General features: G+C 36.6%; 1 protein-coding gene across 14 annotated transcripts in view; it reads left to right on the top strand.

Annotated features, from left to right (window-relative positions):
• SEC31A (SEC31 homolog A, COPII coat complex component) overlaps positions 1-18,104 on the top strand; it is an 85,643-nt gene that overhangs the window by 48,205 nt on the left and 19,334 nt on the right. For 12 of the 14 annotated variants that reach the window (XM_032400661.1, XM_032400660.1, XM_032400663.1 and 9 more), the window contains 6 exons: positions 4,638-4,764; positions 5,907-6,052; positions 7,325-7,498; positions 9,864-10,037; positions 13,787-13,913; positions 15,760-16,101. In XM_032400661.1, the coding sequence (XP_032256552.1) occupies positions 4,638-4,764; positions 5,907-6,052; positions 7,325-7,498; positions 9,864-10,037; positions 13,787-13,913; positions 15,760-16,101 (1,090 nt within the window). The remainder of the gene's footprint in view (positions 1-4,637; positions 4,765-5,906; positions 6,053-7,324; positions 7,499-9,863; positions 10,038-13,786; positions 13,914-15,759; positions 16,102-18,104) is intronic. The other 2 variants (XM_032400670.1, XM_032400672.1) reach the window with 2 other exon arrangements.

The raw sequence follows: 18,104 nt of genomic DNA, 5'->3' as shown, positions 1-18,104 counted from the left end.
TGTCTGTTAGCCATCTGTCTTCTTTGGAAAAATGTCTATTCATGTCTTCTGCCCATTTTTTTTTTTTTTTTTTTTTTAAGATTTTATTTTTATTGATTTGACAGAGAGAGAGATAGCGAGAGCAGGAACACAAGCAGGGGGAATGGGAGAGGGAGAAGCAGGCTTCCTGCCGAGCAGGGAGCCCGATGTGGGACTCGATCCCAGGACCCTGGGATCATGACCTGAGCCGAAGGCAGACGCTTAACGACTGAGCCACCCAGGCGCCCGCTTCTGCCCATTTTTTAATTGGATTATTTGGGGGGGATTGAGTTATATCAGTTCTTTATATATTTTGGATACTAACCCTTTATCAGATATGTCATTTGCATGTATCTTCTCCCATTCCATGGTTGCCTTTTAGTTTTGTTGATTGTCCTTCGCTGTGCAGAAGGTTTTTATTTTGACGAAGTCCCAATAGTTTATTTTTGCTTTCGTTTCCCTTGCCTCAGGAGACATATCTAGAAAGAAGTTGCTACAGCCTATGTCGAAGAGGTTACAGCCTGTGTTCTCCCCTAGGATTTTTATGGATTCTTGTCTTATATTTAGGTCTTTCATCCATTTTGAATTTATTTTTGTGTATGGTGTAAAGAAGTGGTCCAGTTTATTCTTTCGCATGTTGCTGTCCAATTTTCCCAACACCATTTGTTGAAGAGACTTTTTTTTGCCATTGGATATTCTTTCCTGCTTTGTCGAAGGTTAGTTGACCATATAGTGGTAGGTTCATTTCTGGATTTTCTGTTCTATTGATTTATATATCTGTTTTTATGCCAGTACCATACTGTCTTGATGACTACAGCTTTGTAATATACCTTGAAGTCTGGAATTGTGATGCCTCCAGCTTTGCTTTTCTTTTTCAAAATTGCTTTGGCTATTCAGGGTCTTTTGTGGTTCCATACAAATTTTAGGATTATTGTTCTAGCTCTGTGGACAATGCTGTTGGTATTTTGATAGGGATTATGTTAAATGTATAGATTGCTTTGGGTAGCACAGACATTTTAACAATATTTGTTCTTCCAATCCATGAACATGGAATATCTTTCCATTTCTTTGTGTCATCTTCAATTTCTTTCATCAGTGTTTTATAGTTTTCAGAGTACAGGTCTTTTACCTCTTTGGTTAGGTTTATTCCTAGGTATCTTACTATTTTTGGTGTAGTTGTGAATGGGATTGATTCCTTAATTTCTCTCTCTACTCCCTCATTATTGGTGTATAGAAGTGCAACAGATTTCTTTACCTTGATTTTGTATCCTGTGGCTTTACTAAATTCCTGTATCAGTTCCAGCAATTTTTTGGTGGAATCTTTGGGTTTTCTGCATAGAGGATCATGTCATCTGCAAATAGTTAAAGTTTGACTTCTTCTTTGCCAATTTGGATGGCTTTTATTTCTTTTTGTTGTCTGATTGCTGAGGCTAGGACTTCCAGTACTATAATGAATAAAAGTGGTGGGAGTGGACATCCTTGTCTTGTTCCTGACCATAGAGGAAAAGCCCTCAGTTTTTCCCCATTTAGGATGATATTACCTGTGAGTTTTTATATATGGCCTTTATTATGTTGAGGTGTGTTCCCTCTAAACCTACTTTACTGAGGGTTTTTATCATGCATGGATATACCTTGTCAAATGCTTTTTTCTGCATCTACTGAAAGGATCATATGGTTCTTATCCTTTCTCTTATTGATATGATGTATCATATTGGTTAATTTGCGAATATTGAGCCACCCTTGCAACCAGGAATAAATCCTATTTGATCATAATGAATGATTTTTTTTTTAATGTATTGTTGGATTCAGTTTGCTAGTATTCTGTTGAAGATTTTTTGCATCTATGTTCATCAGAGATACTGGCCTGTAGTTATTTTTTTTTTTTAAGATTTTATTTATTTTTTTTTTGAGAGAGAGAGTGTGTGAGCGGGAGGAGGAGCAGAAGGAGAGGGACAGTCAGACTCTGCGCTGAGCACAGAGCCCTACATGGGGCTCGATGTCACAACCCTGAGATCACGACCTGAGCTGAAACCAAGAGCCGGATGCTCAACCGACTGAGCCACCCAGGCGCCCCTATAGTTCTTTTTTGTGGTGTCTTTATCTGATTTTGGTATCAGGGTAATGCTGGCCTCATGGAATGAATTGGAAGTTTTCTTTTCTGTTTTTTGGAGTAGTTTGAGAAGAATAGGTATTAACTCTTCTTTAAATGTTTGGTAGAATTTGCCTGTTAAGCCATCTGGTCCTGGACTTTTGTTTTTTGGGAGTTTTTTGCTTACTGAATCAGTTTCATTGCTGGTTATTGGTCTGTTCAAATTTCCTATTTTCTATTTCTTCCTTTTTCAGTTTTGGTAATTTATGTTTCTAGGAGTTTACCTATTTCTTCTAGGTTGTCCAATCTGTTGACATACAGTTTCTCATAATATTCTCTTATAATTTCTTGTATTTCTGTGGTGTTGGTTGTTACTTCTCCTCTCTCATTTGTGATTTTATTTATTTGGGTCCTTTCTCTTTTCTTTTTGATAAGTCTTGCTAGAAGTTTATCAGTTTTGGGGCGCCTGGGTGGCTCAATCGTTAAGCGTCTGCCTTCAGTTCAGCTCATGATCCCAGGGTCCTGGGATCAAGCCCTGCATCGGGCTCCCCACTCAGCGGGAAGCCTGCTTCTCCCTCTCCCACTCCCCCTGCTTGTGTTCCCTCTCTCACTGTGTCTCTCTCTGTCAAATAATTAAATAAAATCTTTAAAAAAAAAAAAAGTTTATCAGTTTTATTAATGTTTTCAAAGAACCAACTCCTGGTTTCATTGATCTGTTCTATTGCTTTTTTTAGTTTCTGTATCATTTATTTCTGCTCTAATCTTTATTATTTCCTTCCTTTTGCTGGCTTTAGGCTTCATTTGTTGTTCTTTTTCTAGCTTCTTTTAGTGTAAGGTTAGGTTGCTTATTTGAGATTTTTCTTGCTTCTTGAGGTAGGCCCGTATTTCCCTCTTAGAACCACTTTGCTGCCTCCGAGAGGTTTTGGACCATTGTGTTTTCATCTTCATTTGTTTCCATGTACTTTATTTCTTTTTTTAATTTCCTATTTGACCCATTCATTGTTCAGTAGCATGTTATTTAACCCCCATGTATGTGTGACCTTTCCAGATTTTTTTTTGTGGCTGACTTCCAGTTTAATAGCATTGTGGTCGGAAAAGGTGCATAGTATGACTTCATTCTTTTTATATTTGTTGAGGCCTGTTTTGTAACCTAATATATGACCAATTCTGGAGAATGTTCCATGTGCACTTGAAAAGAATGTGTATTCTGCTGTTTTAGGATGGAATGTTCTGAATATATCTGTAAGTCAGTCTGATCCAGTGTGCCATTCAAAGCTATTGTTTCCTTGTTGATTTTCTGTTTAGATCTGTCCATTGATGTGAGTGGGTTATTAACTACTATTTTTGTCTTATTATCAATTACTCCTGTTGTGTTTGTTATTAATTGTTTTGTATATTTGGGCACTCCCATGTTGGGTGCATAAATATTTACAATTATTATATCTTCTTGTTGGATTGTCCTCTTTATTATTATATATGTCCTCCTTTGTCTCTTGTTACAATCTTTGTTTTAAAGTCTAGTCTGATATTGCTATTCCAACTTTCTTTTGATGTCCATTTGTGTGACAAATGTTTCTCCACCCCCTCACTTTCAATCTGCAGGTATCTTTAGGTCTAAAATGAGTCTCTTATAAGCAGCACATAGATGGGTCTTGTTTTTTATCCATTCTGACACTCCATGTCTTTTAATTGGGGTGTTTAGTCCATTTACATTCAAAATAATTATTGATAGATATGTATTTATTGCCATTTTATTATTGTTTTGTGGTTGCTCCTGGAGATTTTCTCTGATCCTTTCTTGTCTTTTTTTCACATTTTGCTGATTTTTTTTAGTGGTATATTTGGATTTCTTTCTTTTTATTCCTTGCATGTTTTTTAGTGGTTTTTGATCTAGCATTACCATTAGGTTTGTATATAGCCTCTTCTGCATATAGCAGTCTGTATGAAGTTGATGTTAGTTTAAGTTTGAACTCATTCTTTTATCCTCTCCTCCCCATTGTTTATATATGTTATTATATTTTATATCCTTTGTGTGTGTGTGTGTGTGTGAGAGAGAGAGAGAGAGAGAGAGAGTGAGTTCCTTGACTCATTTTTGACTTCTGGGGTATTTAAGATAATTGGATAATTACCTAGTTGTATTCACAGGACAAGGTAAGCCTAGGGTCCTCCTACTCCTCTGCCATCTTCCTGTTTCCTGACCTGTTTTTTTCTTGAGGAAGTTAATTCTGACTTCATATCTCACATGTACTCCATCAGACCAGGTCATGTTTCCCTGTTAAATGTTTTGATAACACCCTATACTTTTCCTTCCCAGCCCATTTATAAAATATGTTTGTTTGATGTTGTTTGAGGAAAAATAATAACCATCTTTTATGTCAGTTGGTTCAAGGATATACTTCACTTTGCTGCTGCTTTATTCTGCATGAAATACTTTGAATAGTAGTTTTGAATGATATGATTGATTAGCCAGAGTTAATTTTTACTAATAGACCAAAGGCTTTTAATTCTCCCTTTATTTTCCTTTCTTAAGCTAATTACTGCAGTGGTGATGAAGAACTGGAAAGAAATTGTTGAGTCTTGTGACCTTAAAAATTGGAGAGAGGCTTTAGCTGCAGTATTGACTTATGCTAAACCAGATGAATTTTCAGCCCTTTGTGGTAAGAAAATGAGCCTTATAGTTATATTTATATTATGTATATGGCATAGCATATTTTAAATAAAATTACTGAGAGGTATTATTAGAAATTTTTGCAAACCAACTAATCACTCCATAAGAAAAAGAAGTTCTCATTTGAATGCTTTTCTCAGAATTATTAACTACATTATTTCTCCATACCTAGTCATTATTTTTAATGATTTTGGTTTCAGGCGGACCAGAGGTGGAATCTTGCCTCTGCCACTTACTAGCTGTCTGACCTAGGAAAGATTACTTTCTAAGCCTTAGTTTATTATTTGTAAAATTGCATGTAATCAGCTTTCACTTAATAAATATTGGCTTGATAGGGGCGCCTGGGTGGCTCAGTCATTTAAGTGCCTGCCTTCTGCTTGGGTCATGATCCTGGGGTCCTGGGATCGAGCCCCACGTCAGGCTCCCTGCTCAGTGGAGAGTCTGCTTCTCCCTTTACCTCTGCTGCTCTCCCTGCTTGTGCTCTCTCTCTCTGTCAAATAAATAAAATATTAGCTTAATAAAATTAGTAATTATAGCATTTGAATGGAAATTACAAATTACCATTAAAGGTCATGACTAGACTGGTGGCTAAGGAATGATACTCCTTATTTGTAAGAACAGAAGCTTTAGGCTGCTGGTATAAGAACAACCAACCATTTGCTACCTTGAAAGCATTATGAGAATATGAAATTTATAAGGTATTAACTTTATTATCATAAGTAATTTATAGTAGTCCTGCCTACCATTGATGTTCATTCCAAATGTGCCATATTGTAGTCTACTACTTACACAGACATCAGATACAATGAAATGGAGTTAAATGTTCATTAGGATTTTTCTGTTCAAATATTGTTCCCATTTATTATTTTTTAATATAATTAATGGAAGTTCATTCTATAGCTAGGTATATAGAATCTTGTCAAGCTGTTTATTATATACAGTTAGTCACACACTTCCATTATTTTAACAAATAAATATTTACTGAGCATTTACATAACAGTGATTTTGTTTTTACTGCTCATTGGTTGTGAAGTTTAATTCATACTTCTGAAAATATTATTGGCCTACTTACAATTTCATATACAGATTGCTTTGAGTATAATCTTATTTTGTTTTCCTCTTGATCTTTAGATCTTTTGGGAACCAGGCTTGAAAGTGAAGGTGATAGCCTCCTGCAGACTCAAGCGTGTCTCTGCTATATTTGTGCAGGGAATGTAGAGAAACTAGTTGCATGTTGGACTAAAGCTCAAGATGGAAGCAGTCCTTTGTCCCTTCAGGTTAGTATCTTTGAAACTTTGTGTTGTCTTTCACCCTGCTTATATTCTAGAAATTGATTCGTTCCAGAAATTCATTGCTTTCACCTTCATTATCTATGTTTTAGAAGTTCTTTTGCTGGATAATTTATGTGTTTTTGTAGCTATATTTGGAGGGACAAAGTATGAAATGATGGAATAGGTAAAATGGGGTCGCAACTGTTTATGAAATCAAGGTTATAATTTGGTAGTTTACTGGGGGAAGCAGATGGCAGTAGCATGAAAACAGCCCTAGAGTTAGTTCTTTTTCCTTATGCTTCTCTCTCGCTGCCTCTGGTGACTCTGTCTGACTTGGGCAAGGAAAGAAGCAATGTGGGCAAGGAATGGGAGGCATCCCCAGTACCAATAGAGAATAGATTAAGATATTCATGGTTAAGGGAAAATGAAAGTAAGAGGTAAATGGAATCCCATATAGCACTACAACCTGGGCAAGAGGGGTAGTAAAAAATATGGGGACTCTTCTCAGCCACTGAGTAACTATATATTTAGAACTTTTTTTCCCAAGCATTTAATCAGCAGAGTCTCATAATATTTCATTCAAGTATATTTCTTTTTCTCTCTGGAAAGAGATTTTCTCAATAGAGTTGTTATTTTAAAGATCCCTCTATTGAAACTAAAAATCTGGTAGGAAATCAAGGCTTTCCTTCTAAGTGCTTCTGAGAAAAAGCACGCTTGCTTCATACTTCTGGATCTGTGTACCTTTGAAGGACAGATAGGTAGGATATTCTTGTGCTTTATACTTGAAGCTCCCCATTATTGAAATAATTGGTATCAAAGAGCAACATGAGAAACTTTGGGTTGAAATAGTAAGCTCATTGGAGGTCACCTCATAGTAGTACTGTTTTTATAGTGTAGCTAGTATGATATTTTTAGTCATAGTTCGTTTTATACCTGCTGGAACCCAGCTTCTGCCTTTGGATATCTGCCTATCACTTTTACTTTGGATATTTGCCTACTTTAGCTCACAAGACAAATATCTGGCAGTTTAAGGATATTTAGAAGGTGGTAACCTACGACTTATCCATGAATAAGAGACCTTCTTCCTCCTTACTTTTTTTCGGTTTACTTAAATTTTGGTCAGCTGTTGCAGATGTTTTTTAGAAAGAGAATAATAAGATGTACTTTTAGTAGGTTTTAGAAACCTTCATAACTCTTTATCTTTTCCTGCTTTCTTTCATATATATTTTGGTATCTTTGTCTGGTTCTCCTTCTCTCTCCCTTCTTTTTCTCATTTAGGATCTTATTGAGAAAGTTGTCATCCTGCGAAAAGCTGTACAACTCACCCAAGCCATGGACACCAATACTGTAGGAGTTCTTTTGGCTGAGAAGATGAGTCAGTATGCCAATTTGTTGGCAGCCCAAGGCAGTATTGCTGCAGCCTTGGCTTTTCTTCCTGAAAACACCAACCAGGTAATTAGAATTGACCATTTTTCTTCTTTTAATATGTGAATAAAGGTGAGTCCAGTAGGTAGCACTCAGTATTAAACATATTGGTAGGTAGAATGTTTTAGAGCAGTTGAATTTCTATCATCTGAGTGTAGGTGAATATTACTGACAATTATTCAAGGATCATTTTAGGTGTAGCCAGACTGTATCAGAGAGATAGGATACTGTTGTTGTATGATAGATCCCTTTCTACTGAGGGGCATACTATTTGAAGAAAATAAATGGGGAAAGGACCAACTTTTTGTTTCTTAAGCCAAATGCTGATTCTTCATACAAGGTTCTTTGTAGGAATCTTCTGTGTTGAAAAGCTATAAATATTTAATACTTAACCAAACAAATGGGGTTGTGGTTTTAAAATGCCACCCCAGACATAGATACTAGTGAAGAAGTTCATTTTATATACCATTCCAGTCTGATATTTTCTGGGGACATGTGTGTGTGTGTGTGTGTATGTGTATTTGGGGCAGGGGGGAGGGGCGCAGGGAGAGGCATAGGGAGAGGTAGAGAGAGAATCGTAAGCAGGCTCCATGCCCAGTGTGGAGCGCAGCATGGGGCTCCAACCCACAACCCTGAGATAATGACTTGAGCTGAAATCAAGAGTCGAACGCTTAACCAACTGAGCCACCCGGGCGCCCCAGGACGAATACATTTTTAAAGTACTGAAAGCAAAGAGAATTACATTTCTAATTTAGTGTCCTTATTTGGTGTCCATTAAAATGGGCTTTTTCAATGCAGTGGAATTCAGTAAGTGACTGACTATATAGTGATGGACACAATTGCCGGGATTCTTTTCCTGAGGGAGTTTCCAAACTCAAACTGAATATAGACAAGTAAACATACAATTCCAAAAGTGATACATACTGTGAGAGAGGTAGTAGGGCTGTGGAAGCACAGAAGAGGGCAACCTAAATTTACTAATAGAGCATGGGTGGAAATTAGGGTGGGATTTGAGGACAGTTTTCCACAAGTAGGATGTTTATATCTATATCGTGTGTCTGACAGAGCTTAATTTTGAGCCTTGAAGATATTTTCTTATTTCTATACATTTTATTATTAACTTTATTTTGTTTTAATGGATTTTTTTAGTTAAATGTTTTCAGTATTTTGTCTGTTCTAGGGAATTATCATAAATTTCCTTGAGTAATTTCATTGAGTAAAAATACTTATATCTGTGTTCCAGGATTATGGAGGTATGACTAGTTGGTTTTGAACACACTTACATGTCATATCTTTATGAGAATATTAGGTAGAATAGAAACACAGGCTTTATGATGACTTTGGCATAATAGTTTTATGCCTTTTTACTTAATAAGATCCTATTATTAAGTTATAAGACCCTTTATTTTAAGAATAACTTAATCTAAAACCTTTAGATCTTCTAGCCTTAGTATTAAACTCTTTATTTTCAATACCATTTCTATAACAACATACATTTTCTATACATCATTCTTCATGTTTTCTTTGGACTTTTAAAGAACGTTCTTTATGTAAAAATAAACAATTTCAAAGTTGCTGTCTTCTATGTATCTCAGTAGACCCTTAGTATTTTCTGGGGAATATGTTCTGAGACTTTGTGATATCATTATAGTATTTAATCTTCCTCCCTAATAGGCAATAAAATATACCTTAAAGTTTAAATGACAGCTTTAAACCTTTAATGAATTTATAGAAATGTATGATTTTTAAAGATATTAAAATCAGTTCTTGCTGAAATATTTTAACATTAATTTTTTGTTGTTGTTTGTTAATACCTAGAACATGTATGTGGTCAACTCACACTTATTGTAGATCTGTATAATCATAGATCTGCATAAGCTACTGTGAGTGTGACATCTTACTCTTTTAACTTATTTCCAGCATCTCTTTTTTTTTTATTAATTTTCCTCTCTTTCTCAGATCACCATTTTCTTCCATCACCATCTTTAGCAGTTGATTCTTTTGGGGGGCCTTATTTCCCTATAAAGAAACAAAGTTGTATTTTTTTTAACACTTTTATGATTTGTGAGCATTACTCAACTACAAGAAAATATAAAAGAGCAGAGATGATAAGTGACACTGATCTTACATATTACTATGTAGTAGGTGTAATTCCAATCCCTGTCTCAGTTAAATTACAAGTCACACTATATATCTTGGACCTTTGGTATCAGTCTTGAGTATCAGAATCCATGATGTGAAACCCTCATGTGCCAGGGTCTGTTATATAGGAAACAGCATATAAACAAGGAGCATATGACCGATCAAGCTTACTTGAAGAAAAGCAACATGCTATCATATAGTTGGGTGAACGCTAACAGTTTGCTTTGTTTTCTTCCATTACTTATTTTAGCCAAATATTGTGCAGCTTCGTGACAGACTTTGTAGAGCACAAGGACAGCCTGTACCAGGACAGGAATCACCTAAAATTCCTTATGAGAGGCAGCAGCTGCCCAAGGGCAGGCCTGGACCAATGGCTGGCCACTCACAGATGCCAAGAGTTCCAGCTCAACAATATTATCCGCATGTGAGTGATACGGTCTGGATTAAGTAGAACATTTATATATTTCTATTCAAATTGGTGGTTTTAGTTTATTGGGTAAGAAACCTTAATCTGCTATGATAAAACTAGACAACATATTATTTTAATAGTTTTTCTTTTTATATTCTTGGAAGTGGTATTTATGGTCAGTTTTTTTAAATGATCACTTTAATCTAGGCAAACAGATTATATTTTAAATATAAATTAATTTAAGCTCTCTAGGGAGATTTCTTCTTATTTCTCATCACTCATACTTCCCTTACACATGTACATGTGTTCTTGAAACTGCTACAGTTTGATTCATCCAACAAACTATAAGTAAAGTAGTGGGAACAATTTTTTGGGTGATTTGGTTAGTATTATAAAATATTCTTAGAAAAAGTACTCTTTTTTTTGAGTATTCTATTCTGAATCATTATTATAAGTTTACTGTGTCTTCTGTATCAGCACAATAAAGAGTATACAGAATACACTTTTTTTTTCTAAAGATTTTATTTATTTATTGGAGAAAGGGAGAGAGAGAGAGAGAGAAGGAGTGAGCACCAGCAGGGGGAGGGAAGGGGAGAAGCAGACTCCCCGCTAAGCAGGGAGCCCGATGCGGAGCTCGATCCCAGGACCCCAGGATTATGACCTGAGCCGAAGGCAGACACTTAACCGACTGAGCCACCCAGGCGCCCCTAGAATGCACTTTTTTTTTGGACAACTTGGATATTAGAGAATGATCAAAGGTGTATGAAGTTGTAGGTCATGGGGATTATGAAGATGATTAAATATTTTTTAATTAATTAATTAAACTAAAATTACCAAACGGTTAGTGGCATAAAATGTGGCATCTTACTGTCTTTTACTATTTTATGTAGAAACTCTATTTCTGGACCCGCAGATAGCCTTCATGTTCTTAAATGGAAAGTACATTTTCATAAGTAAAAAATGGTCTTCACTGATAACAGAGTTAGCAGGTACTCTGCCCATTTTAAAATACAACAGATTAGGGGTGCCTGGGTGGCTCAGTCGTTAAGCGTCTGCCTTCGGCTCAGGTCATGATCCCAGGGTCCTGGGATCGAGCCCCACATCGGGCTCCCTGCTCTGCGGGAAGCCTGCTTCTCCCTCTCCCACTCCCCCTGCTTGTGTTCCCTCTATTGCTGTCTCTCTCTCTCTGTCAAATAAATAAATAAAATCTTTAAAAAAAAAAAAAAACTGCTTTAAAAAATAAATAAATAAATAAATAAAATACAACAGATTATTTTAAAAATGAGTTAATTAAATACAACAGATTACTGATAGAATTGACAAGGCCTTTTTTTTTTATAATTTTCTTTTTTTTTTTAAGATTTTATTTATTTATTTGCCAGAGAGAGAGAGAGAGCAAGAGAGCTTGCGAATACAAGCAGGGGGAGCGGGAGGCAGAGGGAGAAGCAGACTCCCCACTGAGCAGGGAGCCTGATGCGGCACTCGATCCCAGGACCCTGGGATCATGACCTGAGCTGAAGGCAGATGCTTAACCAACTGAGCCACCCCGGCGTCCTGACAAGGCCTTTTATATATTTCATTGCAGCAAAAGTAAATATAAAATCATGGAAAACTAAAAAAAAAAGATCAATTTGTGTGCTTTTGTCTATTGTACTTTTGATTAATACTTAATCAGAATAGATTACATTTGATTTTAACTGTTTTGTTTTTTCCTTTATTTGACAATTATTTTTTTGAGAGCTTTACTATGAGTGTCTATCTTTATTCTACCTGTTGGTATATTGGTAAACAAAACGGATTGAATTTCCCAATCTTGTGGAGATTGCACTAGTTTTAGAAAGCCTATGACATAGGTAGGGCAAAGCAGGCAATGGCTAGAAAAACTGAGAGGCAGAGAGGTCAAGTGACAAGCCAGTTTTAAGACTTAGAGCTTGAATTTCTTAGCATTGTGTGGCTAGTTAATGGCCAACTTGGTGTTAGAACTTTCAAGCCCCTTTAGTTCAATCACACTGTCTCAGGGTACTGAAGTGAGACACCCTCTATATTGGGAAAAGAAAATATTTACTCTTTATGTCCCTGGGTTTATCTGTCTTTCTGGGAAGATGTAAAAACAGTGGAAAACTTTTGTTATACTTTGACCTAGCAGTCTCATCCTTTAAGAAAAGAAAAACAAATTCAGTAGTAAATTAAGTAGTGATTTTCTTGATTAAAGCTTATCTTATGCTGAATGAAGAGTTTCTATGAAGGTTTACTTGACAAAAAAGATTGTGATGGCTTAAAAAATTGTTTTGAAAATCTCAGGACTCCAGGGTAAGCAGCGTGGTGTAGTATAGCAAATACTGGCCGGGGAATCAGGAGGCCTGATTCAGTCCTAGCAATGTCACCAGCTAGTTGTATGGACGTCAGCAAGCCCCTTCATTTCTCTGGGCATTGGTTTTCTCAATGGTAAAAGGTGGGGATTAGACTGGATGGTCTCTAATATTCTCTGATTGTATGTTTCTAAGCCTCATATGGGACTAATAAGATTTTTGTGGTTCTAATAAAATCCGGAAAAGGGAGCTTATAGCAATATATTTACAGATCTAATAGTAGCATGAATACTATTAATGCTTCAAAATCACTTTTTTACTCAATTACCTTCCCCCCCCATGTCTTCTTTCCTTACCTACTTACAGGAACTAGCTTTTTCCCCTTATTCTTGACACTTGAATGGCATTGTTTTTTATGCTTTGATTTAGGTTTTCATATTGATTTTTCTCCTGCCTCTCTCCCCCAGTTTCATTGTGAATGTGTGCTTTTCCTTTGGAATCCCAGCTACCTTGAAAGCAATTGCCTGACTAACATATAGTATCTTGCTGTTCTTACTTTTTGCTTTGCATCCGGCTATTATTGCCTTTTGGGTTTTTTTTTCCTTCTTTTAACATTTTTATTTTTTATTTTCTGTGATTGGTATTTCTTTGTTCAATTCAGGTTAGAATTGCCCCTACTGTCACTACCTGGAGTAACAAAACTCCTACCGCCCTTCCCAGCCATCCACCTGCAGCCTCTCCCTCTGACACACAGGTATATCCTTCATTATTCATCTTTGAGCAGAATTCCGCTCACCTAAATATATATAGTTAAATATTCTCTACCCCCCCCCACTTTTCTTAAGTTCTCCTCCCCCCATCTGTCTGCCTGCTTATTGCATTTTAATGCTTTAGGATGCAAGAAGCAGTTTTTAGGACAATTTGGTTATTTTCTTATCTCTCTCCTTCTTTTGCAGTTCTAAATTGACCTCAGCTAGAAAAATATCAACTAAAGTTCTAACAGTGGTTTAAATCTGATTTCACTGAAGATTTTCTTTTTTCTTTCTTTGTTTTTTGAGCATTGCAGAAATTGAAGAGAAGCGAAAGTTCCCTTGTGGCATTTATGCTTATATTTCCAAAGTGTGGAGTAGTGGATGGAATTAGTAGAGATGGAAAATCCTGGTGACTTAGTATGAATATCACTGACACTATTTTATGAAGTTATTAGCATCTGTTGCCATTCATTGCATTTATTACTTTGGACCTGTTTAATCTTTAAATCACTTAGAATGTGTTGCTCAGAGAATATGTTCTAAAGAAGATAGAATGTGCAAAATGCAGTGTTTCTTACACAATAAATTTTTTTTTTTTTTTAGAAAAATAAACACAATTCCATTTCAGAGATTATAAATCCATCTGGGTAAGATTCTTGGTTTCAAAGGTAATCCTCCTTTTTATCATATTCTCATTCCCTAGGGAGAAAATCCTCCACCTCCAGGTTTCATAATGCATGGAAATGTTAACCCAAATGCTGCCACAGCTCAGCTTCCCACCTCTCCGGGTCATATGCACACCCAGGTACCACCTTATCCACAGCCACAGCGTAAGTAGTGCAACCCTGAAGTCCTTAGTGCAGCCACATGTCTTATTCTAATGGCGAAACCATTCACTTTGGAGCTCCAAACCCATGATAAATCAGTTTTAACAAGTAAAGAACCATTCTGTGTAGGACTTGAGAGAGAGAGACATGGTTTCCCTAGGAAGCATTCTGAATCAGCATGCGAGGAAACAGCTCCTGTGTCAGTCCATTCAGAACAGTTGGCTCCTGTTCCTGAGCGATTACTAAGGACAGTGAATTGTCCGATGATTTGGGTAGGAACAAAAAGCAGAATTTTTGAAAGGATTTGGTTGCATATTCTTTTCCTTTAAGCAAGATGACACTAACCATTTTTGGAAAAATGGTTCCTAGGGACATTTGTTTTTGTTGTTTTCCATTTATATCATCTTTTTAAGAAATAGACTTTATTTTAGAGCAGTTTTAGATAGCACATTTGAGTGGAAAGTACAGAAGGTTCCAGTATCCTCCCTGCCCCCATGCACAGCCTCCTCTGCTATCAACAGCCTGCACCCCAGTGGTCCATTTGTTACAGTTAATGAACCCACACTGACACATAGTTAACTTAGGGTACACTGTTGGTGTTGAACATTCTATGAATTTTGACAGATATATAATAATGACATGTACCCACCTTTGGCTTTTGTTTTTTAGAAAACATTTGCACTTAGAAAGAAAATATCACCACTATTTTAAAATTTAATTGACCAAAAAAATAAAAATCTCCAAGGGGAAAATTGTATGACTAAACAACTATTACAAAAGCAAGAGGCCACTGCCTAGTAAGAACTAATCCTATAAGTCTGTTCTGTACTAAAATGGATGTTCTTACTTAACATGAATACAGATTTGACACAACTTTTCGCTGTGCTCTCTTCAGAGTAAAATAAGTACAGTTCTAGTAGATTCATTCTATAGAAGTCCATACCTAGCCCTGGTCATGAAGAATGTGATAGTATTCTCTAATTTGGGCTCAGATCTTTGCATTAGAATGTTAGTTGGCTGCCTGAAGGCTTACTAACCAACTGTGCACAGTATATAAAATATTGTATAGTAATTGTTTTGGCAGGGACCATAGAGAGTTGGCTTTTAACCTGGAACTATGCTCAAAATCACAGTTTGAGTAGCTGATGATATTACCAGATGTTGGAGAAGGTATTTGATTCATAACAATAGTGTTCACCCTACAGTTCTTACAGTGGGAGAGATATTGAGCCACCACCAGAGTGCCTATAATTTACTGTAAGGGGAAGTGCTTTGAACATGTAATTCCTGCGTGGTTCCATCTGGGAGCTAGTAGGTGTCACTGCAGTCTTTTCCCAGGGGCAGGAAAGTATCAGTCTTGTAGTTCTTGGGTCTGATGATTCAAAGATTTTTTTTTTAAGATTTTATTTACTTATTTGAGAGTGAGAGCAAGAGAGAGAGAAAGGATAAGTTGGGAGGGAGGAGCAGAGTAAGTGGGAGAAGCAGACTCCCCGCTGAGCAGGGTGCCCGATACAGAGCTCCATCCCAAGACCCTGAGATCATGACCTGAGCCAAAGGCAGATGCTCAACCGACTGAGCCACCCAGGCATTCCTCAAAGATTTTCATAGCCAACAACAGTCTGGAGATGGCAGATTTCAAATATTGGATCCAATGACTCTTAGTATTATTTAAGGGTATCCAAGGTATCAAAAGCATAACATGGAAGTGTTAATATTTGGTTGTAGCTTATTGTTATAAGAATAATGATGAAAATAATTTCCGTAGAGTGAAATAACTTTGGGTTTTTCTTATTGCTGTCTGAATAAACTTACAACTAATTAAAATTTCTGTTTCTTCTCCTTGGTGTAGCTTATCAACCAGCCCAGCAGTATTCCTTCGGAACAGGGGGGTCAACAATGTATCGACCTCAGCAGCCTGTTGCTCCTTCTGCTTCAAACGCTTACCCTAACACCCCTTACATATCTGCTGCTTCTTCCTATTCTGGGCAGTCTCAGCTGTATGCAACACAGCACCAGGCCTCTCCACCTACCTCCAGCTCTGCTGCTGCTTTCCCTCCTCCCCCTTCCTCTGGAGCATCCTTCCAGCACGGCGGACCAGGAGCTCCACCATCGTCTTTAGCTTACGCGCTGCCTCCTGGAACAACAGGTACACTGCCTGCTGCCAGTGAGCTGCCTGCGTCGCAAAGAACAGGTCTGCGCTTGAAAGGGGTGTGGTTTGGCTCCCTCCTTTATTGTTTCTTGAACACCTGGGTGGGTGGAGGGCAATCAGGTCTGACTCTGTGTAAACGGAGTGATCTGAGGTGTCAATGGAGTTTTTATAACAAATTCTAAAACTATTTCTGAAAGTGTGATTGTCCCATAATGAACTTTAGTCGCTAAATGAGGAGAGCTTCAGAACTTCAAAAGGCTAAGAGTGTATCATCGGCCTCTGAACTTAAAATAAGTGGTAAGAAATTAATTGGCAAGATAAGTGGTGGATGAAACTAGATTTAATTGACATTTCTTTAGAGCAAAACTTTGTTCTGTTCTTACTGAGAAGTTTGCAGTTTTTAAAATTATTTGTGCCTTTAACTCATTCATGGAGATTAAACAGTATAGTGTCTTAATGAGATTCTACATAATTTTATGTTTATTTATAAAAATGAGGGATCTCGATATGCTTATCTAAAGGAAAAAAGTGAGAGAACACAACTCTGACAGAGAGGATCTCTAAGACAGTAGAAAGTCAGTGGACAATAGTGTAGTGATTCTTCATTAGGGCAATACCAGCCTCAGACATTTTGGGAATTTCAAGGATTAGATAGATAGATAGGTAGGTAGATAGTCTAATAGTGTAGTTGTGCCTAAAATTTTCTAATTAAAACCATAATTTTAAATTATTTTTATGGTGAAATACATGTTTTATAAATTCTGGTTTATCTCATATTACAATTAGAACATTACATTAATTTTTTATGGGTAGGTTATATTATCTGATTTTTATTTGGGATAGTAATAGAGGCTCAAAATCATGTTATAAAAAGGGACCGATGAATCAGAGTTAAAAACCACTAACCATATTGGTTAAGAATGCAGGCTTTGAAATTTGACTTCCTGGGTTTGTGTCCCAGCTTCACTACTATCTAGTTATGTAACTTGGAAAAGTTCTTTAAACTTGTTCAAGCCTATTTCCTCAGAATAATAATAGTACCTACTTATAAGCTTATGAAGAAGATTGAATGCATTAACATATTAAAACATTTGGGGATAGTGACTGTAAAATTTGCTTTGATTACACAAAAGCTGACTCAGAATTAGAGCTCTGTGCCTGTTGGTATTTGAAAATAGTTTCCCTTTTAGATTATAACTGGTTTTTGAACTAGAGGGGCAAAGAGATGAATGAATCTTGCCTTGCTCCTAATACTGAAGTTGTTCCTGCGGAGTCCAGCATATATATTTTTTCTTTTAAGCAGTAGCTGTAATTACTGAAAATACTTTTCATGAAATAGGATCTATTGAGGAAGTATTCTTTTCTAACAAAGTTTTATGGATCCAGAATTACATACCTATCTCCTCTCTTCTCTAATACATAAAGGCCAAAATACCAGAAATCACACACACACACACACACACACACACACACACACACAATATCTGTATCACCCTTTACTGCACAAACAAAATTTCTGTAACTTTTAATATAAACAGTTAAATAGGTTGATATTTTAGAGAAGAGTGCTGAAATGCAGTTACAGAGTTCAAAAAATTACCTTCTGAAATCTCAGTGAGTGAAGATAGTGTCCATTCTGGTCTAAGAGTTCTTGATCGAAAGATTAGGGTTCCAGAAAATCCCTGTTTAAAAGTGGTGCAGGGAAATAGGGAGGTGAATTATCATTTATTGAACATACATTGGACATATACCCTCAATTGCCATATATTTTCTTATTTAATTCTCAGAGCCATGAGAAACAGAAATATATATATTTTTTTAATTGGCCTGAGGAAACTTGGTTTCCTAGGAGTTAAACTCATGGTTGCATGGTGAGAGTTTGTAAGTTGAGATACAAACCCAGGTCCCTCAGTCTTCAGAACCTGAGTTCATTCTTTACCAAATGGTCTAGTCCTGACGTAGGTGATAGAAGTAGTTAGTTATCAATGTTGGAATTACAAAAATCATACAACAACACTGTTTTAGGCATTTGTTACTTCATCATC

The sequence above is a fragment of the Phoca vitulina genome, unplaced genomic scaffold, assembly GCF_004348235.1.
Source record: "Phoca vitulina isolate PV1807 unplaced genomic scaffold, GSC_HSeal_1.0 scaffold3, whole genome shotgun sequence".
Taxonomy (NCBI): Eukaryota; Metazoa; Chordata; class Mammalia; order Carnivora; family Phocidae; genus Phoca; species Phoca vitulina.
Note: the sequence above shows the minus strand (reverse complement) of the source record. Positions and strands in the feature narration are given on the sequence as shown.